This window comes from Scyliorhinus torazame, chromosome 3, assembly GCF_047496885.1.
Source record: "Scyliorhinus torazame isolate Kashiwa2021f chromosome 3, sScyTor2.1, whole genome shotgun sequence".
Taxonomy (NCBI): domain Eukaryota; kingdom Metazoa; phylum Chordata; class Chondrichthyes; order Carcharhiniformes; family Scyliorhinidae; genus Scyliorhinus; species Scyliorhinus torazame.
In genome coordinates this window covers 19701958-19721684 of record NC_092709.1, presented here as the reverse complement: position 1 = coordinate 19721684, position 19727 = coordinate 19701958, and the positions used below count along the sequence as shown (strand labels likewise).

At 47.7% G+C, this 19727-nt stretch overlaps 1 protein-coding gene and 1 long non-coding RNA gene across 3 annotated transcripts in view; one reads left to right on the top strand and one right to left on the bottom strand.

Moving 5' to 3' along the window:
* The window catches only part of LOC140408326 (uncharacterized), a 125834-nt gene that overhangs the window by 40745 nt on the left and 65362 nt on the right, over positions 1 to 19727 (top strand). The gene's annotated exons all lie outside the window — the stretch shown is intronic.
* The window catches only part of npnta (nephronectin a), a 79577-nt gene that overhangs the window by 26721 nt on the left and 33129 nt on the right, over positions 1 to 19727 (bottom strand). For both annotated transcript variants that reach the window (XM_072495358.1, XM_072495357.1), the window contains 3 exons: positions 18919 to 19053; positions 16322 to 16444; positions 14282 to 14698 (listed from right to left, as the gene is read on the bottom strand). In XM_072495358.1, coding sequence (XP_072351459.1) covers positions 14282 to 14698; positions 16322 to 16444; positions 18919 to 19053 — 675 coding nt within the window. The remainder of the gene's footprint in view (positions 1 to 14281; positions 14699 to 16321; positions 16445 to 18918; positions 19054 to 19727) is intronic.

Below are 19727 nucleotides of genomic sequence, written 5' to 3'. Positions count from 1 at the left end.
CCCACCACTCTCTGGCTGAAGAAATTTCTCCTCATCTCTATTCTAAAGTGACTCCCTTTTATTCTAAGGCTGTGCCCCCGGGTCCTAGTCTCCCCTGCTAATGGAAACAATTTCCCTACATCCACCCTATCTAAGCCATTCATTATTCATGAATATTATTTCAGTGATTCATGAATAAGGACACCCAAGTCCTCACACTTCTCCACATTGTATTCCATCTCACTAATGTTTGCCCCTTCACTGAGCCTCTCCAAGTCCCCTTGAAGCATCTTTGGTTCACCCTCACAACTAACACTTCCACCTAGTTTATTGTCATCTTCAAACTTGGATAATATCGCCATTCCTTCACTGTCACTACACTGGGCTAAATCGCTGGCTTTGAAAGCAGACCGAGGCAGGCCAGCAGCACGGTTCGATTCCCGTACCAGTCTCCCCGAACAGGTGCCGGAATATGGCGACTAGGGGCTTTTCACAGTAACTTCATTTGAAGCCTACTTGTGACAATAAGTGATTTAAAAAAAACAACACCCAGGCAGAGCACCTGCTCTTTCTAGGAAGCTCAGGAAAACAAAGAGACAGCCTCTTAAGAAAACTTGACATTTTGGAGGGTTTAGGGGTACAGATGGGAACGCTTTCACTTCATTATCGGAGAACTATATGTTTCAGATACCTACATACAGTTTAAAGGGTTTGAAGGCTGCAGATGGGAAGAGCAACCAAACACACCACTTTCCGGGAAAGACCCCTGACCTGAGCCTCTCCAACCCAGCACCAGCCCCCCTGACCCCCATCTCCTGTGAAGGACCCCCCTCGGCACTCTGGAGGCAAGTGTAGGGAGGGTACTCACTCCCTTGCCACCCCTCCGACTGCAAGTCATCAGGTCCCCATTTCTCAGGACTTGCACCAATTCACACCAGCAGGGCTCGCGGCGGGGAGGGGTGGGGGCGCTGGAGCATCCTAGGAGGCAGGCAAATCGGGCATCCTGCCCCTAAGTGAGACTTAAATCAGCTAAAGAGCTATTTGCATCTGGGTCTGGGCGGGATCCTCCTCGGGGACGTCGGGAAATCCGTTATTTGGCCCAACACCTGATTCACCGGGCCTTCGGGATCTCCTCTGCTGGGAGAATTCCGGCCTGTATTTAAACCCCACACCCGTTGATGTAGATTGTGAATAGCTGGGGCCCAAGCATTGATCCTTGCGGTACCTCACAAGTCACAGTCTGACAACCCATAAATGACCCATTTATTCCTACTCTCTGTTTTCTGTCCATTAACTAGTTCTTGGTGCATGCCAGTATATTCTCCTAATCCCATGTGCTCTAACTTTGTTTAGTAGCCTCTTGTGTCTGACCTGATCACCCTTTTCTGAAAATGTAAACATTATTTCCCTTTCATAAATCCATGTTGACTCTGCCCAGTCCTACAATTGGTCTGGATTAGAAAGGTCCTTTGACCTCGGGCGGAAATTCTGGTCCGTTGGCCTCGGGCGGACGCGGTCAAAGAATCCCGACCATTATTTTCCAAATGTCCAGTTGAAATGAAATGAAAATCGCTTATTGTCACAAGTAGGTTTCAAATGAAGTTACTGTGAAAAGCCCCTAGTCGCCACATTCCGACACCTGTTCGGGGAGGCTGGTATCCTTTAGGATAAATTCTAGCATTTTCCCTACTACTGATGTCAGGCTATCATTTCTCCCATTCTTTCTCTCCCCCTTTCTTAACTTCCAGAGTCTATACTTTATGTATGTGAGTGTGTGCATGTATGTACATGTGTGTGTGCATGTGTTTGTGTCCATGTAAGTGTATTATGGGGAGGTCCTGTGACGCAGTGGGTAACACCCAAGCCAGAAGCTCCAGGTTCGATTCCTATCCCAGCATTGGGCGGCCAAGGATGATGCATTCCGAACACAGCCAAACAGGTTGAGAGTATCAACCTGCAAATCCTCCCAAACCAAACCAATGGCAGGCAGTAAGAATGGGAGAGATTCCCGGTCAGTCATGTGATGGAAAGAATGTTCGAGCCTCTTGAAACACAGAATTTACAGTGCCATTCGGCCCATCGAGTCTGCACCGGCCCTTGGAAAGAGCACCCTACCTAACCCCACACCTCCACCCTATCCCCACACTTCCACCCTATCCCTGTAACCCCACCTTAGCTTACCTTTTTTGGACACTAAGGGCAATTTAGAATAGCCAATCCACCTACCCCTGCACATCTTTGGACTGTGGGAGCAAACCGGAGCACCCGGAGGAAACCCATGCAGACATGGGGAGAACGTGCAGACTCTGCACACACAGTGACCCAAGCCGGAATCGAACCTGGGACGCTAGAACTGTGAAGTCATTGTGCTAACCACTATGTTACCGTGCTATCCCTACCATCATTATCCTTCATAACTCTTGGGGCTGGTTTAGCACAGGGCTAAATCGCTGGCTTTGAAAGCAGACCGAGGCAGGCCAGCAGCACGGTTCGATTCCCGTACCAGCCTCCCCGAACAGGTGCCGGAATATGGCGACTAGGGGCTTTTCACAGTAACTTCATTTGAAGCCTACTTGTGACAATAAGCGAATTTCATTTCATTTCATTCAACTCCAGACTACAACATGTATGGAAAAGTGAATGTTGCCACAACGACTTGGACTCCCTAATTGAATTGTAACATGTGCATCTCCATATACCAGCCCTGGCTCTTCTTCAAAACAGTGTTGTGGGATCTTTCAAATCCATCTGAGAGGCAGTCGGGACCTCAGGCTAAAGTTTTGTCCAAAGGTGGGCATTCCCGACAGTGCAGCGTTGCTTTGAAGTGTCAGAACAGATGGAATGTTCAATGTCTTTGGAAGCTCTCTTGAGGTTTGAACCCACAAGCTTCTTACTCAGAGGGGAGGGTGCTGTCACTGAGGCTGTCACATGAAAGCAGAATGCATTACTGGCTTAAAGTCCCTGAATTGGAGAAAGTTACAACAGTTTCTCTGAAGTGAATGCGTGGAAAAGGGGGAGGAAATGGGGGTGGCACGGTGGCACAGTGGTTAATGCAGCTGCCTCACAGCGCCAGGGACCGGGTTCAATTCCGGCCTTGGATGACTCTCTGTGGAGTTTGCACGTTCTCTCCGTGTCTGCGTGGGTTTCCTCCGGGTGCTCCGGTTTCCTCCCACAGCCCAAAGATGTGCACGTTAGGTGGATTGGCCATGCTAAATTGCCCCTTAGTGTCCAGGGTTGTGCGGGTTAAGTGGGATGGCGGGAATGGAGCACGGGGTGAGCCTGTGTGGGGTGTTCTTTCGGAGAGTCAGTACAGACTCGATGGGTTGAGTGTAGGATTCTTGCACTGTAGGATTCCAATCGCACTTCATTCCAGCAGCACGGAATCAATTATTCATTCCCCATGCTTCGAGGGAATTCAAAGATTTCAGAACAACATTGACATAAAGCCAGGAACTTTGCGGCCTCTTTTCAAAACTAAATCTATCCTTGGCAAAAAAGAATCAGCCTGAGGCATCTCTCTAATTCCATTTCTATTTGTGCCGTTGGTTTTAGTGTTGAAATATTCTCTGTGCTGTCACTGCCTAGATTCCATTGGCTGTAATGAAGATTAGTGGCCAAACTAAAATACCCGGCATGCCACAGCTATGGGAGCCGAGCCTTTATCATTCCACTTTGCGGGATTACTATATTCGAACTGCCATGTGAGCCAACTTTCCTTTTACATTCACACCACATGCCGGAGTTATCTTTGGTGGATGCCAGTCGAATGAGGTGTATAGTTAAATCTCACTGACGACCGGCATGTAGTACGGGCCAGCTGCGAGCCAGGTCTTAAGCAGTTGGGTAAATGTTAGTCACCACCTCACACGATGTGAATCCCAGATACCTCCCGGGGCAGTTTAAGTGAGATCGGGAACTCTCCGTCACCCTCGTTCTAATTGCTCCTGCAGGGCAGTACGAACACGATAAGAGATCTTTTCAATCGGAGTTCAAATTTGAGGCTGGGAGGGTGCACACTGAGACACTGCCGGCTGCTCCTTCAGGAGGAGCAAACAACCAGTTGCCGATGAACACGGCCGATGATTTGTGGGTTTGGCAGAAAAAATACAAGCAATTGTGGAACTCAACCCACAGAATGCTGGTAAAAATCCCAAATGAAGAGGCCAGAATTTGGTTTATTCAATCATTACAAGCGACCGAATGTCTACCTTTCTGTGCCTTCTTTCTTATTCATTCAAGGGATCCCTGGTGAGGCCAGAATCGTTTTCCCAACCATAAATGCCTTTGAGAAGGTAGCGGTGAGCTTCCTTCTTGAACCACTGGTGTAGGTGCACCCAAAGTGCGGTTCGAGAGGGAGTTCCAGGATTGACCCAGTGACGGTGATAGAATGTCGATATATTTCCCAGTCAGGATGGGTTGGGTTGAAAGTCCAAGATCTTTCCATCCCGTGGAAAAAACAGAAGTGCGAAAGCCGGTTTTCAAATCGATAAATGAACTCCACAGATCTCAGATCTCAAAGTTGTTGCAGGAAAGATGGTATTCCTAAACTCATGAATATGTGAAACCCGCCCCCCCCCCCCCCCCCCCCCCCCCCCCCACCACCCCCATACAGTGATTCAAAGTCTAAATTTTGGATTGCGGTTTACTTTGCAGTGGCGAAGTCTTTGTACAGCTTGTCAAGACGTACCCAGGAACATGCTGGTTCAAGAATGAGCTTTGGCCTTGTCAGGCTATGAATGAGTATATCACCGGGCAAAATGAATACAAAACATGAAAGCAATTCTTGGAATGTCAACTGGGATGTAAACCTAATTGAGTTGATGAAAGCTTTCATAACCTGGGCTCTGGTGCTGGTGGGTGGTGAAGTTAGTTGAATCAATTAGAAGGATTACATGATATTTATTGGAGGTAGATCTCGACGATACTGCAAATCAGTAAATAGACAATCAGCAGTCAAATTCCAATTGACATCTCACACACTCTTTACTCATGGTGATTAATAGACCGGCACATTCCTAATGTCTCCTTTACTTTAGTAAATAAAGTCCATTGGCCTTTACAGATAAAACCTCATTAAGTTCTTCTGTTAACCTATCTTCTCTTATGTTGAAGATGACTAGAATTTTCCACTTTAATGGGCAGCACGGCACGCTGGCACAGTGGTTAGCACTGCTGCCTCACGGCACTGAGGACCCGGGTTTGAATCCCGGCCCTGGGTCACTGTCCGTGTGGAGTTTGCACATTCTCCCCGTGTCTGTGTGGGTTTCACCCCCACAACCCAAAGATGTGCAGGTTAGGCGGATTGGCCACGCTAAATTGCCCTTTAATTGGAAAAAATAATTGGGTACTCTAAATTTGTATTTTAAAAAAAAAATTCCACTTTAACTGGTTGATAAGGCTAACCATCAGAGGATTTTTAAAAAAGTTACTGCATGAAACAATGTTTGAGAAGCTTGATGACAAGGTCGGCCAGCAAACTGACCTCTGGCTTGGCCATAATAATCGCAGGGAATCTCCTCTTTCTCGGAGTGCTGATGGCTTCTGTCTAAACTCAATACACAGCATAAAACTGGCTGTAATATAACGTCGACCAGCACTAAACAGCCAATCTCACTTAGAGATTGAAGGTCACGACCTGGCACTGGCATTGCTGTTCGAAGCAGAAAAACCAATAAAGCTTGGAAATAACTGGAACTGGTCTGAACTGGAGTTCCATTTTAAGGTCCATTGTATCTCCTGGAGTTCCATTTTAAGGTACACCGTATCTCCTGGAGTTCCATTTTAAGGTACACCTTATCTCCTGGAGTTCCATTTTAAGGTACACCTTATCTCCTGGAGTTCCATTTTAAGGTACACCATATCTCCTGGAGTTCCATTTTAAGGTACACCTTATCTCCTGGAGTTCCATTTTAAGGTACACCATATCTCCTGCCAATTCAATATGGCCGCACAAGATGGCCACCTAGAACAAGATGGCCACCGATACCCATCTGCGCATGTGCAGAAGTCCAGTGACGTCACTGTTGGAGCCTGCAGCCTGGACCAGAAAGTTACAGGGGGTGGGGGCAGGATTTGCAGACGAGAAGACAGATTTCAGAAACACTCACCAGCACAGTGGCAGTAAAATATCCCACAAAGAACGCGATTTCAGTTCCCCTTTTGCAAATCCTTCCCTTCTAATCCCCGTTAAAAGGGGTTTCCAAAGTCCATCAATGTCAGTCCAGGATAGGAATTCACAGCATTTTCCGCCCTTGTTGCCGGAGCCAGTGATGACCATGCATGTGCTCAGCTGCACATTTCCCCCAATAAATATCGCGGCCGTTAACCTGGGTTTGTCATCACCATACAGCTAAACATGCATGCCCTTAGCAGCAAACGCAGCCTTGATGGTATATAATACCAGTTCAGACCAGTACCAGGCATTTCCAAAGTTTTACTGCCTTTGCCTTCTGGATGTTTTAATTTATATAAATGTATTTTAAAATTTCACAACATTTAGCGCAGAGACATTTTCTCCCATTGCTGGGACAAAGAGCTCTGCTTTGTATTTTTTCCCTGTCAGTGTTCTGAACTGGGACTATTATGGTCCCTATAATAGTGCGGGCTTCTAATGCTTACTTCAATCTTGACAAGCAAAAAAAAAAAACATTTGCTAAAAGGAGTCTAAAAATATGAAGGAATATAGCACAAACAGCCCCATAATGGCGTTGTTTAGGAATAGGTTGACCGTTGCCATGAGAGCTGCCACGAACCCCAATCGACCAACCTCACCAGCATTCTCTCCCTCCCCAACCTCACCAGCATTCTCTCCCTCCCCAACCCAACCAGCTTTGTCTCCCATCCTCAAACCCACAGTGTGACCCTCATGAGTTCCAGGAAATTTCACAAACATGTTGGAATTCACTCCCGGGCCTATTACTCCTCGTTAACATAACCTCTGCCTGGAATAGACTAGGGTTTGGCTTGTTGCTGTCAGGAAGCTGGCAAAGGACAGGAGCTTCATCAAAAGGCCAAAATGCAGACTTGGAGCCAGAATATCAGAACTAAACTCAGAGAGGAAGTGGGCTTGAGCAGTCCTGTTCGTGTTCAATTGGCAGGAAGTCTATCCCTGAGCCAAAGCCTTAGGCTAGTGGAAAGTTGGCTCTAGTTAAGACAGTTTTTGTGTATCTGCTTGGTGACATGGCAGATGTGCCTTGTGATAATGTCCTGCACGCTCCTTCCAGTTAGCTACCCAGGAGAGATCATTACTGGCCCAAAAGGGAGGCCTGGAAAGCGGTGACAGATTTGAGCAGCATTCGCAGGGGCTCGTCAATAAAGGTGCCTTCACCCTGTCAGAGGGGCTGAGTTTAAAGCCCTTGGGAGGAGCAGATGGGAATGGGGTTCACCAGCTGCACGCGTCCCCAGGCCATTTACCCGGACCCTGGACTCAGGATGCAGGAGGAAACATGTGGACTATATGCCCACAAGTCAACCTCCAGAGGTGGTGGTGTTGGTGGAAGGTGAGGGAGGGGAGGGTGGGGGCTAGTGCTCCAGGCAACTAAGAGGTCCTCCCTGCCTGTTTGGGTTCAGCTGCAGCCACATGCCGCCTTGAGGTTCCGCCTCCCACAAGCGTGGCAGCCCAACTGCAAAGGCCTATTTTTTCATTTTAGATTTGGAGAGAGGTCACCTCCATGTGTGGGCACTCCCTCCCTGGCATCCTACTGCAGATTCTAGTAGGCGTCCTATTGGCCCTCCAGCTTCAAGAGCCCGTCCACTGTCCTTAATTGGATGGCGAGCCCACGCCCTCGCCATTAATCAACCGACCAGTTTGGGGAAAATCACAGGTGAGTGACTGTTCCCCTCACAATGCAGGATTGTGACTCCCCTCACACCCGCTACACGAGCCTGACAGCAGAGTCCCGAAACCAGGAGGAGAAATTTCTGCCCTGAGAGTCTGTGCAAATAAGATGAGCGAATCACTCACAAATAGAAGGAAGAAAACAAATTTGAGATTGAATTACGATTGGAACCATTGGAATTGTCATTGCTTTGACAATAGTCACTGCACTCACTCTGCAGCTGCTCGTAGGATATTCCCTTTTTGGTTCTCCACCGATGAAAGAATCTGAAGCATTCTCAATCTTTTAAAAATTATTTCATGGAATGTGGATGTCGCTGGCAAGGCCAGCATTCATTGCCCTTGAACTGAGCAGCTTGCTCAGCCATTTAAGAAGACAATCTTTGCTGTGCGTCTGGAGTCACATGTCGGCCAGACCAGGTAAGGACGGTAGATTTCCTTCCCTAAAGGCCATTAGTGAACCAGATGGGTTTTTAACAACAATCAGTGATAGTTTTCGGTCACCATTATTGAGGCTAGCTTTATAATTCCAGATTTTATTCATTGAATTTACATTCCGCCAGCTGTTGTGGTGGGATTTGAACCCATGCGCCCCCGAGCATGAGCCTGGGCTTTGGATTAATGTCCTGAAGGAATGCAGGATTCTCAACAAGCTATTGTGGGGCTACACCGATTCTACTTATAGTCAGTCAACAACACAGGAACGTAGCAATGTCGGTACATGATTAGGCCGTCTCTTCCCCAGAGCATAAACCTGGGCCTTTGGATTCCTAGTCCTGCGGCATTACCCCTACACCATCATCGCCTCTGATCGGCAGTGGGAGTTGACATTCACAAAATATCCTCTTATGGATCTTAATTAACACACTGGCACAATTTCTACTTAAAGAAACTTTCTCAACTAGGACTTCTCTCATAAGGATTGTTGCAAAGACCCGACCAACCAAACAGCAATCACCCACAAGAGTAATTCATTGCACGGGAGACACTCTGAGATGTCCCAAGGATGATAAAAGCGCTGTTTAAATGCAAATTCTGTCAGTCTTAATGATGGCCGGGATATCTCAGATGGCCGGGTTTCCCATTCTGCCTTCCGAAGAGTTGATGAGGAAGACATCCCTGCCGACAGTGCCTGCCCCATAGCCATTTCCTGCCTTTGCCCCTCACTTAGGAGGAAGTCCCGAGTTAGAGAGCGATTGGCCGACGACTCTCCATTCCCCGCGGTAACAGGGCCTAAGATGGAGACATTGACCACCCCCCCAACCACTGTCCCCCCTCCCCCCCCCACTGAACAGAAATTAAGGTTTATAAAGTGCACGGAACCTAAATCCCTGGAGTGCACAGAAAAGCGAGTTTTCAGGAAGGGTAAGGAAGGTCCGGGATGGGGTAGGTGGATAGTTGGGCACTGGGATGTCGGGGGAGAGCTGTTGGGGGTGGGTCCAGTGGTCACCAATCCTTAAGGTGGCGGGGCGGGATGGGTGGATTTAGGATGGGGCCTGAGATGGAGGCGTCGACCTCCCCCCAACCCCCCGTGTCCCCCCCGCCCCTCCACTTAAGGGCCTCAATCGGGGCAAGGGTGGGCAGCCCATCCAAGGCCTTGCCCGTCCCAGCGTAAAATCGCTGTGGGGATGGGACTGGCGGCAAGTCCATTAGTGCTATTTCACACCCCCTCCCCACCTAAAAACCCGCTGATGGGAGAGCGTGAAATTCAGACCAACCTCTCCGACCACATTTGGCGGGCATCCAACTGAACTGCAGTGTCGTGTTCATCTGATTGAAAATGGAACCTGCTAAATCTATGTAGCATACACTAGTGTGCTGAACGAATGCAGGTTTCTCAACAAGCTATTGTGGACTACAGTAATTACACCCACAGCCAATATAGCAAATGCGGGACATAATGAGACCGTTTCTGCCTCTCGAGCCTCATTTCCATAGCTCACCTCCATTTACCTGTGTGTGTTCCCTATTCCTTTTATTTCCTTAACGAAATCCAGCAGCCTTTTGGTGTGGTGAGTTCCAGATTTTCACTATCCTTTGTGTTAAAAGGTGCTTAATTCCTGATTTCACAGCTGAATGGCCTGGCTTTAGTTTCACTCATCCCTTAATTGTTCTGGATTTCCCCCACCGGAGGAAACAGTTTCTTTGTATCTACCCGCACAATTTTTAACATTTTCAGCCCTGCGATGAGATCGTCCCTTAATCGTCTAGAACTCAGGGGAGGAGAGTGCCGTCTATTGCAACAAAGCCGATCATTGTGTTCTGCCGCCAGAGAGTTGCCCTCTCTGACGCCTTCTCTGTTGGCGAGGTGTAAATAAAGGGGGTTTGGCAATGGCGCCATGCAGTTGGGCCCGTGTTAGTCTTGCTCAGGGCAATACACAGCGAGTACAAGTCCAGGTCATGCAACCCGTCCTTATAATTTAATCCACAATATTATTCTGGTGAATGAGTTGCTGTATGCCTTAGGGCTACCAACTCTCCAGGTGCTCTCCAGGACAGCCCTGGAGCAAAATCAACGGGATATTAAAAGAAAAATTGTTACATCCTTTGAATAATACTCTGTACCAGATTGAAAATGGGTGGGGGAAAAAAAGACTGTTTGGTTGACGTAAAGCTAATTGGATAATGAGTCTTTTATTGGTGTGGGAAGGCAGTGTGTCACAAGGTAGGAATGTGTTGACCAACTATTGGCTTGGGGGCAAGTCATGTGATTCCCTCCAGGAATACATTTAGCTACAATATCCCCAGAAGAGAAAAAACAGTTCAAAGTCGTCAAATCCCAGTAATAATCAGTAACACTTGCACTGATACTACTGGAGTTCCATCTTAATAATAAAAATAATAATAATGATCTTTATTAACACTGTAATGAAGTTACTGTGAAAAGCCCCTAGCCGCCACATTCCGGCGCCTGTTCGGGTACAGAGGGAGAATTCAGAATGTCCAATTCACCTAACAAGCACGTCTTTCAGGACTTGTGGTTGGAAACCGCAGCACCCGGAGGAAACCCCCGCAGACCCGGGGAGAACGTGCAGACTCCGCACAGACAGTGACCCCAGCTGGGAATTAAACCTGGGACCCTGGAGCTGTGAAGCAACAGTGCTAACCACTGTGCTACCGTGCTGGCCCGTATCTTAAGGTATATAAGATGCGTTTGGACAAGTATTATTGGTAGCCTTCATTTCCAAGTTTTACATTATTTTTCCCATTCCCCATGCAACATCCTTCCTGAGGCGCAGCCTCCAAAACCTGAACGCAGTACTCCAGATGGGATCTGACCTAGACTCTCCACGAATGAATCATCTTCCTCCCCTTTCCATTCCCTTCAACATTAAGTGCTTTGTCTTCCTATTTTATTTTGTGCTGGGCCAGATGGCCCAGGGTCAGGCCCGTTTTGGCTACTTGACTTGCCCTCATTCATTTCCACTTATGATTTTTAGCAGCAGGGACCTCCCAAAGGTTCTGTCAAATGTGGTGACAAAACATTACTTTGGCGGTGACTCAAAGGGAACCAACCTCAGGTTTAAATGTTTCAACATGGCAGAAGTTTCTTGAGCAGCTATTGTGTAGGAGACACATTGAAGGCCATCAGTTTCTATCCCCCTCAATCGCTGAATACAGATCATCCAGCCCAATGACACGAGACAATTTGGAATCTTGTAGAAGCGATTGTAACATAGATATAACAGTAGTGTATGTCCAGGGCCCTGGCAATGGGAATGATGTACATTGAACCCAAGGAGTGCTTGGAACTAGGGCTGTGCAGCAGCTCGAGTGCATGACATTGCTCTGTCTATGTTAAAGTAACAATCTACATTAAACCACTCTGAGCCGCACATGGTGACGGCTCAGTGACGGCATTCTCACTTCTAAGTTAGAACATCATAGATTCATGCCTCACTCCAAGGATTTGAGCACAAATCTTGGGGCTGACACTGAGGGAATGCTGTATTGTTGGCACTGTCGTTTTTGAGGTCTTGTCTGCCCTCTCAGAAGATCCAATGGTACCGCCTCAAAAGAAGAGCAGGGATATTTATTCCTGAAGTAACATCACTAAAGCCTGGTGGTTATCACGATGTTCTGTGAAAAATGGATTCAGTGTTTCCTTGGTTACATCGGTGACTATGGGCACAATTTAACCACCGCATTGTGCCCGGCAAGGATCTGGGCGCATCGGTTAAATAGCAGGAAAGGCCAGGGTGTGAACCAGTTTACCATCCAACCAGCCTACTCCCAATGACGATTTCCGGAAAACGCCCAGATATGGCGAGCATATCATTAACCCCCAACTTGCATTAACTCCCATCTCATTAGCGAGACTGAAGTCGAATGTTATGGCCTCCCAGGAATTAACCAGTTCCCCAGCGAAAAGTCACGCTGGCATCGTTTAGTGATCCTTTTTAAAAACGCGAAGCAGATTGTTGTGTGAGGTGCAGCGGAGGGTGAATGCCTCAACCTCATGTGCAAGGCTGGGGTTGACACAGCTAAAAGTGGTACACAGGGCGCACCTGACGAAGTCGAGGAAGAGCCGGCTGTTTGAGGGGGTGGAGGATATTGGTGAATGGTGTGGGAGGGGACCGGTTAATCATGTGCATGTGTTCTGCTCCGGCCCTAAGGTGGAGAAATTGGAGAGGTTGTTTTTCAGCACCATGTCGGCGATCTTGCATGCGGATTTGGAGCCGAGTCCCCTGGGGGCAGTAGTCGGGGTGTCAGACCTGCCGGAGTTGCAAGCGAGGGCGGGGGCAGAGGTTTTAGCGTTTGCCTCGCTGATTGCCCGCAGGCGGGTTTGGTTGGGGTGGAGATCAGCTTCTCCACCCTGTGCCTCAGTGTGGCTGGGGCGTCTAATGGAGTTCCTGAATTTAGAGGTGAAATTTGCCCTAAGAAGGGCGAAGAGGTTCCACAAGAGATGGGGTTTGGTTATAACAATATTAATAATCTTTATTGTCACAAGTAGGCTTACATTAACACTTCAATGAAGTCACTGTGAAAACCCCCTAGTCGCCACATTCAGGCGCCTGTTCTGTACACTGAGGGAGAATTCAGAATGTCCAATTCACCTAACAGGCACGTCCTTCAGGACTTGTGGGAGGAAACCGGAGCACCCGGAGGAAACCCACGCAGACATGGGGAGAACGTACAGACTCCGTACAGACAGTGACCCAAGCCGGGAATCGAACCTGGGACCCTGGCGCTGTGAAGCAACAGTGCTAACCACTGCGCTACCTCGCCACCCTACACAATTGTTAACGCATCGACGACGATGGGACTCGAATCCACGCGTACAAACGACAATTGATTAGCAATCCATTGCTTTAATGGCCTCCTCGTCTCACACGTTTATTCTGCAGTTTGGAGAACTAGTTACCGTCAACAGTTAGGCGGGGGGGGGGGGGGGGGGGGGGGGGGGGGATGGGTGGGGGCCAGGCTTGGGTTTGTTTTGTGTTGTAATGTTTTTCAAATATTAAAATGTAAAAAATTTGAATATAAACTTCTCTTTGTATAAATGTACTGTTGTAGCTTTGTGTTTGTACCAATATTCCGCAGCAAAAGGGTGCTACAACAGTGCATTTATACAAAGAAAACCACGTTTAACATTAAACAGTCAACAGTACAATAAAATCGGCAGCAATCTACAAAAGCATTTCTTCAACATCTTCATCAAGTTGCTCAGTCGAATCAGTCCACCACCCCTTCCCCTTCTCCAGCACTGGCGGTAGGTCATTTTACTCCCTCCCTTTCCTTGCTCCAAGCCACAGAAGCAAAAGAAGTGACAGCAAACAGACACACAGCCTGCAGGCAGCTGCAGCTGCATTCGGATCAATCTGCCACTCTTTCCCCCTCTTGCAGCTCCCAGCAGTAGACTCTCAACAGTGAAAATCACACCAGAAAGTCACACTGACACAGAGCACAACATAAGAGTGAAAGAGCACCCCTTCCCCCTCTCCAGAACTGGTAGCAGGTCATCTTACATCCTCCCCTTTCCTTACTCCAGGCCACAGAAGCAGAATAAGCAGCAGCAACAAACAGTCAAATTTCAGGCATTTGCAGCTACCAGCAGGAGCAATCAGCAGACACACCCTGCAGCACCACTTGAGAGCTGTGAAGTGCTCTCACAACTATCACGCTCAATTCCTTATCAGCAATAACCTTCAGTTGTGAAGCTTGAGGCTGTTCACAGTCAAAGGAAGTTAAAGTGACCTTCAGCATATAACCAAGAGTCTAAAATGATTCATTGGCCAATATAAATGCAAATTCTGTATAGCAATCAATCAGAAACTTGACTCAAAGTGTGAGTATTTTTCTGTCCCATAAACCCATTATTTCAAAAACATCCCTCTTCCTGACTGGACGTGCCGATCACCTTACCTCTGGCCCATGATTTCCACATCACTAATGAATTACTCTCCCAAAGCCGCAGACTAACAAGATAAACCAACATTGTGCTGAAACAATTGTGATACTTACTGAACACATCTCCTCTTTGCCGTGGCGACTCGTTAGGGATCCTGTTGTCCACAGTCGTGACTGTGGTTGAGGCTGTGATTGAGGCTGTGGTTGAGGCTGTGGTTGAGGCTGTGGTTGAGGTTGTGGTTGAGGTTGTGGTCGAGGCTGTGGTTGAGGTTGTGGTCAAGGCTGTGGTTGAGGTTGTCGTCAAGGCTGTGGTTGTGGTTCTGCCTGCAGTAGGGGTGGGACTCTCTGTTTTGACCTGCGGTTTGTTGGCAGTGGGTGGCGGGGTGTTGACCCTCCGCGCTGGAGTCACTGGGTTTGTTTTCCTTTCAGTAATTGTCGGGGTGGTAGTCTCCAGGTCGACGTTATTCATGGTTTCATTGTTGCCTTTGGGCGGAGTTGGGAAAACTGGGAACTTTTCATTCCTTCTGTCAGCTGAAAGACAAGGGTGGCCATGCCATTGATGAATGACTGCTTTGTAAACCTTTTGCTGTAACTCACTTTGCTCACTGTATGCATTAAACATAATGACTCAGTAACATTTCTCTGTACACAAACAGGCTACATATTGAATCGGGGCTCTGTAGCTTCAAATTCATTATTCCTCATTCAACGTTGGGGTTATTCATCTTAGCTCTGAGGCAGTTCCTCACAAATACGAACAAGTACAGAAAACCGGGCACGATATCTCAGTGGCATTCATTCCTTCCAAAACCAACAAGATTGCATTTTTCTTTGTTTCAAAAGTGCAAACATCGTGCACCTGTCGAATTAACTTTATAATTATTAGCCTCAAAATGTGCGGTGAATTGAATATGCGGTTTATTTTATAAGGGGGAAATATTAATCGAGCAAAGTTTCGATGCACTTACGGGGAAGCTGGATACGCTTATGAAGAAGAAGGGAACAAAGGTTTCTGACGGTAGATTTAGATTACAGAAGTTGGGAGGAGGCTCGGGTGGGGCAATCACACCGACATGAGCTGGTTGGGCCAAGTTTCTCGTTTCTGAACCATATACCCTACGCAATCCTTACTTTGGTGAGCAGCACATACACAGGGTAGGCTGACTCAGACAGTATGGAGCTACAGGTACAGACAAACCTCAGTCTGGGTAGTTCATGCAACTTGGGGAAGGGTCACATTCCTGTGCCAACGTTCAAATTGATTCACAGAATAGGGGGCGGCACGTGGTGCGGTGGTTAGCACTGGGACTGCGGCGCTGAGGAGACGGGTTCGAATCCCGGCCCTGGGTCACTGTCCGTGTGGAGTTTGCACATTCTCCCCGTGTCTGCGTGGGTCTCACCCCCACAACCCTGGTTAGGTGGATTGGCCACGCTAAATTGCCCCTTAATTGGAAAAGAAAAATAATTGGCTACTCTTAAAAAAAAAATTTAATAGATTCACAGAATCAGCAACAGGTTATTTAGTATTAATTGCATGCTAATTGGGAGTTCAATTGTGTTCAGGTGGTGGGTATTAACAGGGGATACAGCTGTGATCATTTAATTAGAGACAGACTAAAACTATGGTAAGTGAAAGTAAAGATGCACGATATGTAAAGCGTGTCTCTGTCGATAAAAGCTGGTGGCTCTTATAAAAGCTTTAGCATATAAAGTCTAGGGCAGCACGCTGGCGCAGTGGTTAGCACTGCTGCCTCACGCCGCCGACCACGCGTGTTGGATCCCGGCTCTGGGTCACTGTCCGTGTGGAGTTTACACGTTTCTCCCCGTGTCTGCGTGGGTTTCACCCCCCACAACCCAAAGATGTGCAGGGTAGGTGGATTGGGCACGCTAAATTACCCCTTAATTGGAAAAAACAATAATTGGGTCCACTAAATGTTTTTTAAAGTACAAAATCTAGGCTCCAGTTATATCTTTCGCCGCTTGCCTATCTGAATTATAACATTGAGCCCTTCATGTTTTGAAAGAGGTGTCCAATTAGCTTCACTCCCCTGCTCTTCCTCCATTTGAACAAGTTTTTAACAAGGCTAACCTCATTGGAACGTAAGGAAGTATTTTAATACATACAAGACGCCCTGTTTGAATTGATATACATACGTGTGCAGCTGTAACCGCTACCCCTGTAGCCAGTTATACACTTGCATTTGTACAAGCCTGGTGTGTTCTGACAAATAGCAAAAGCACTGCATTTATGTGTCCTCCTTGCACACTCGTCAACATCTGGAATGGAGAGGAACAAATGGGTCAATGTAGGCTTTCATCCTGCACGAACATTAGAGTCACACGTTTGTTACTCTCTGAGAAAATACGACACAGAAACAGGCCATTCGGCCAACTGTTCCATGCTGGTGGTCAAGCTCCACCTCTGCCTCCTTTATCCCCTACTACATCTAACCTCCATCAGCACGGGCCCTCTATTCCTGACATTACTCCTGAATTTCTTACAGTATTTCTGAGCGCTATCTTATGTTTAATGTGACAATCCTAACTCCCAGTCAGTGAAAATAAAATCTCTCCACATCTATCCTATCAACCCTCTTCAAAAGTTTAAAAACATCCACTCATAACCAGCCACCCCCCCCCGCCCCGCCCCACCCTCCACCCCTCCATCACCCCCCCCCCCCCACCCCCCCCCCCCCCCCCCCACCCCCCCCCCCCCCCCCCCCCCCCCCCGCCCCACCCTCCACCCCTCCATCACCTCTCAAGAGTTCGGAAGAACGAGAAGGAATCTCATTGAAATTTATAAAATGAATATGGGGTTCGACAGGCTGGATGCAGGAAGGGTGTTTTCCCTGGCGGAAGGGCCTGGACCCAGGGGACACAGTCTCAGAAGAAGAGGCAGGCCATTTGGACTGAGGCGAGGGGGAATTTATTTACTCAGAGGGTGGTAAATGTTTGGAATTCTCTACCCCAGAGGGCTGGAGAAGCTCAATCATTGAGTTTGTTCAAGACTGAGATCAATAGATTGCTCGCTATCAAAGATATCAGGTTGGGTTGGAGGTCAGATTCTCCCCCTCTCTGCGTTGGCGTGGCAAGGGGATCTAATGGAGTTCCTGCACTTGGAGAAGGTGAAAGTTGCTCTGAGGGGGGGGCAGATGGGGTTTGTTTATCTTACACTTTGGGGATCTGGTTGCTGTTAAGGAGTGGAGGGGGGGTTGTTTGGGGTGGGGGGGGGGGGGGGGGATTTTGTTGGGTTTGTGTTTATTGTTAAAATATTGAAAACTTGAATAAAAATATATATATTTTTAAAAAGGTATTGGGGATATGGTGACAGTGCGGGAAAGTGTTGTGTGATAGAAGATCAGCCACGATCTATGTGAATGGCGGAGCAGGCTCGAGGGGCCGAGTGGGCCTACTCCTGTTCCTATTTCCTATGTCAGAATCGCTACAGAGTCTAATTTTCAAAGTTGTTCAGGATTCCATAGAAAAAGGTCAACTTTTTAATCCAAATCAAATCGACTCTCAAAAAACAAATACGGAGGCCAATAGTTTTGGAACCAAATTTTTATAAGTATGTTTCGTTTTTAAGGGGAGTGATTCTAATGCTCCGTTGCCCCCGGCGCACCTTCCGCTACACCTGGAGAATAGTGGGGGGAGCGCCCCTAAACGGGGTACGCGCTGGGCGGCAAACGGAGCACTAATGCTCCCGATGTGGCACCCGACGCGGTCTGGGTTTATGCCCTCACTAAGCGTGAACCAGACTTGCATATTTAAATGAGTCCGCACACCCGTTTAAATATTCTCAGCCTGATCGAAGCTGCGGTCTTCCAGCTCCCGGGATTGACCATCCCCACGAGCACAGTGTTGGGCCTGTGCGAATCAGTACTGATTTCCAAAAATGGAAACCGTGATGGCATGGGAGACCATTGGAGCCCCCGGGTGGTCGGCCACAGGACAGGGCAGTGCCTGGCACTGCCAACCAGGTTGGCACGGTCAGTGTGCCAGCTTGCAATCTGCGTTTGGTCTCCCCAAAGTAAAGGAGTTCACGTTGTGAGCAGGAAATAGAACATGCTCAATTGAAAAAAGTGCAAGTAAATCACTTTTTCACCTGCAAGGAGCCTTCAGTTGCTGTTTTACTGCACCAGCATTTTGCATGAATGTGGAAAACATGACAGTGACATTAATATAAAATAAATGAAAACTCAGTGTGTGGATCATTGTGCTGTGATCCTGCACTCCAGCTCTCCCAGGAGGAAGCACATTGAGAGCAGAAAGCCTGTGGGTTTCTGTCCATTAAAATACCCAACAACAGTGCCGCCAATGCCTGAAGAGGATGACAACAGATCTGTCCTGTCATGATATCCACATCAGCATATCATGGTGCAATCACACACACACTGATGGACAGGTAGTTGGACCAGCCAGCACACACATAACATCGCAGCCAATCACCAGTGAGAGCACACGCACTATAAAACAGGGAACACCACAGTTCCCGCTCATTCTACGAGGAGATAGCTCAGAGCACAGAGCTCACAGAGTGCCACTCAGACATAGACCATGTGCTGAGTGCCTCACTAAGATAGTGATAGGGCTGGGTCCACAGGTTAGCTGGTGAAGCACGAACCCAAGCCAGCAGTTAGTTGTTACTATTGTTTTGACAATAAAACAGAGTTGTACCATCTACAGCCGTGTTGGATCATTTGTGCATCAGAACACCCAACACGACATGTCCGTTGCCAAAAGAGACTCACCTAGACACCGGTATTTGCCATTGTAGTACCTCAGTTCAAAGCCATTGTGGCACTTGCAGTAGTAACTTCCAAAGGTGTTGATGCATTTACGGAATCTCGGGCACACAACTCTCCCGGTGGCACACTCATCGACATCTAAAGGGACATGCACATGTTAATGAAAGAAAATCTAATTTAATGTCATCCCCAAGAGGCAAAAAAGACAGGAGTAAGAGTCAAGAGAAGAAAGCGGGTATTCTACACTCAAAGGTAAGAACTGTACCAACCCCAGGAGCTCAGGGTGACCAGCTGTTACACAATAAGCAGCAATTAAATGGCTCCTGACTTTAGGAATTTTGTTTCACCAATCAGCTTCTGTTGGCCAACAATCTTGAGATTACAAAGGTGACTGTGTTATTGAAATGAAAAATTAAAATCGCTTATTGTCACAAGTAGGCTTCAATGAAGTTACTGTGAAAAGCCCCTAGTCGCCACATTCCGGCGCCTGTTCGGGGAGGCTGTTACGGGAATTGAACCGTGCTGCTGGCCTGCCTTGGTCTGCTTTTAAAGCCAGCGATTTAGCCCTGTGCTAAACAGCCCCTATTGCAATTGTGAAGTCAGGTAGATTGTGAGAGGCAATAATACTTCAGTAGAAGCTCATCAGCTAGTAACTGATACTCCCAACCAAATAAACTCCATGGATGGGGAAGGGGATAGAATTAGGCCATTCAGTCTATCAAGCCTGTTGGGCCTTTCTACCCGTTCATGGCCAATCAGCTCACATTTCCCTGGTTTCCATTTCCACCCTGTGATTCCTCGATCAAGGAGCA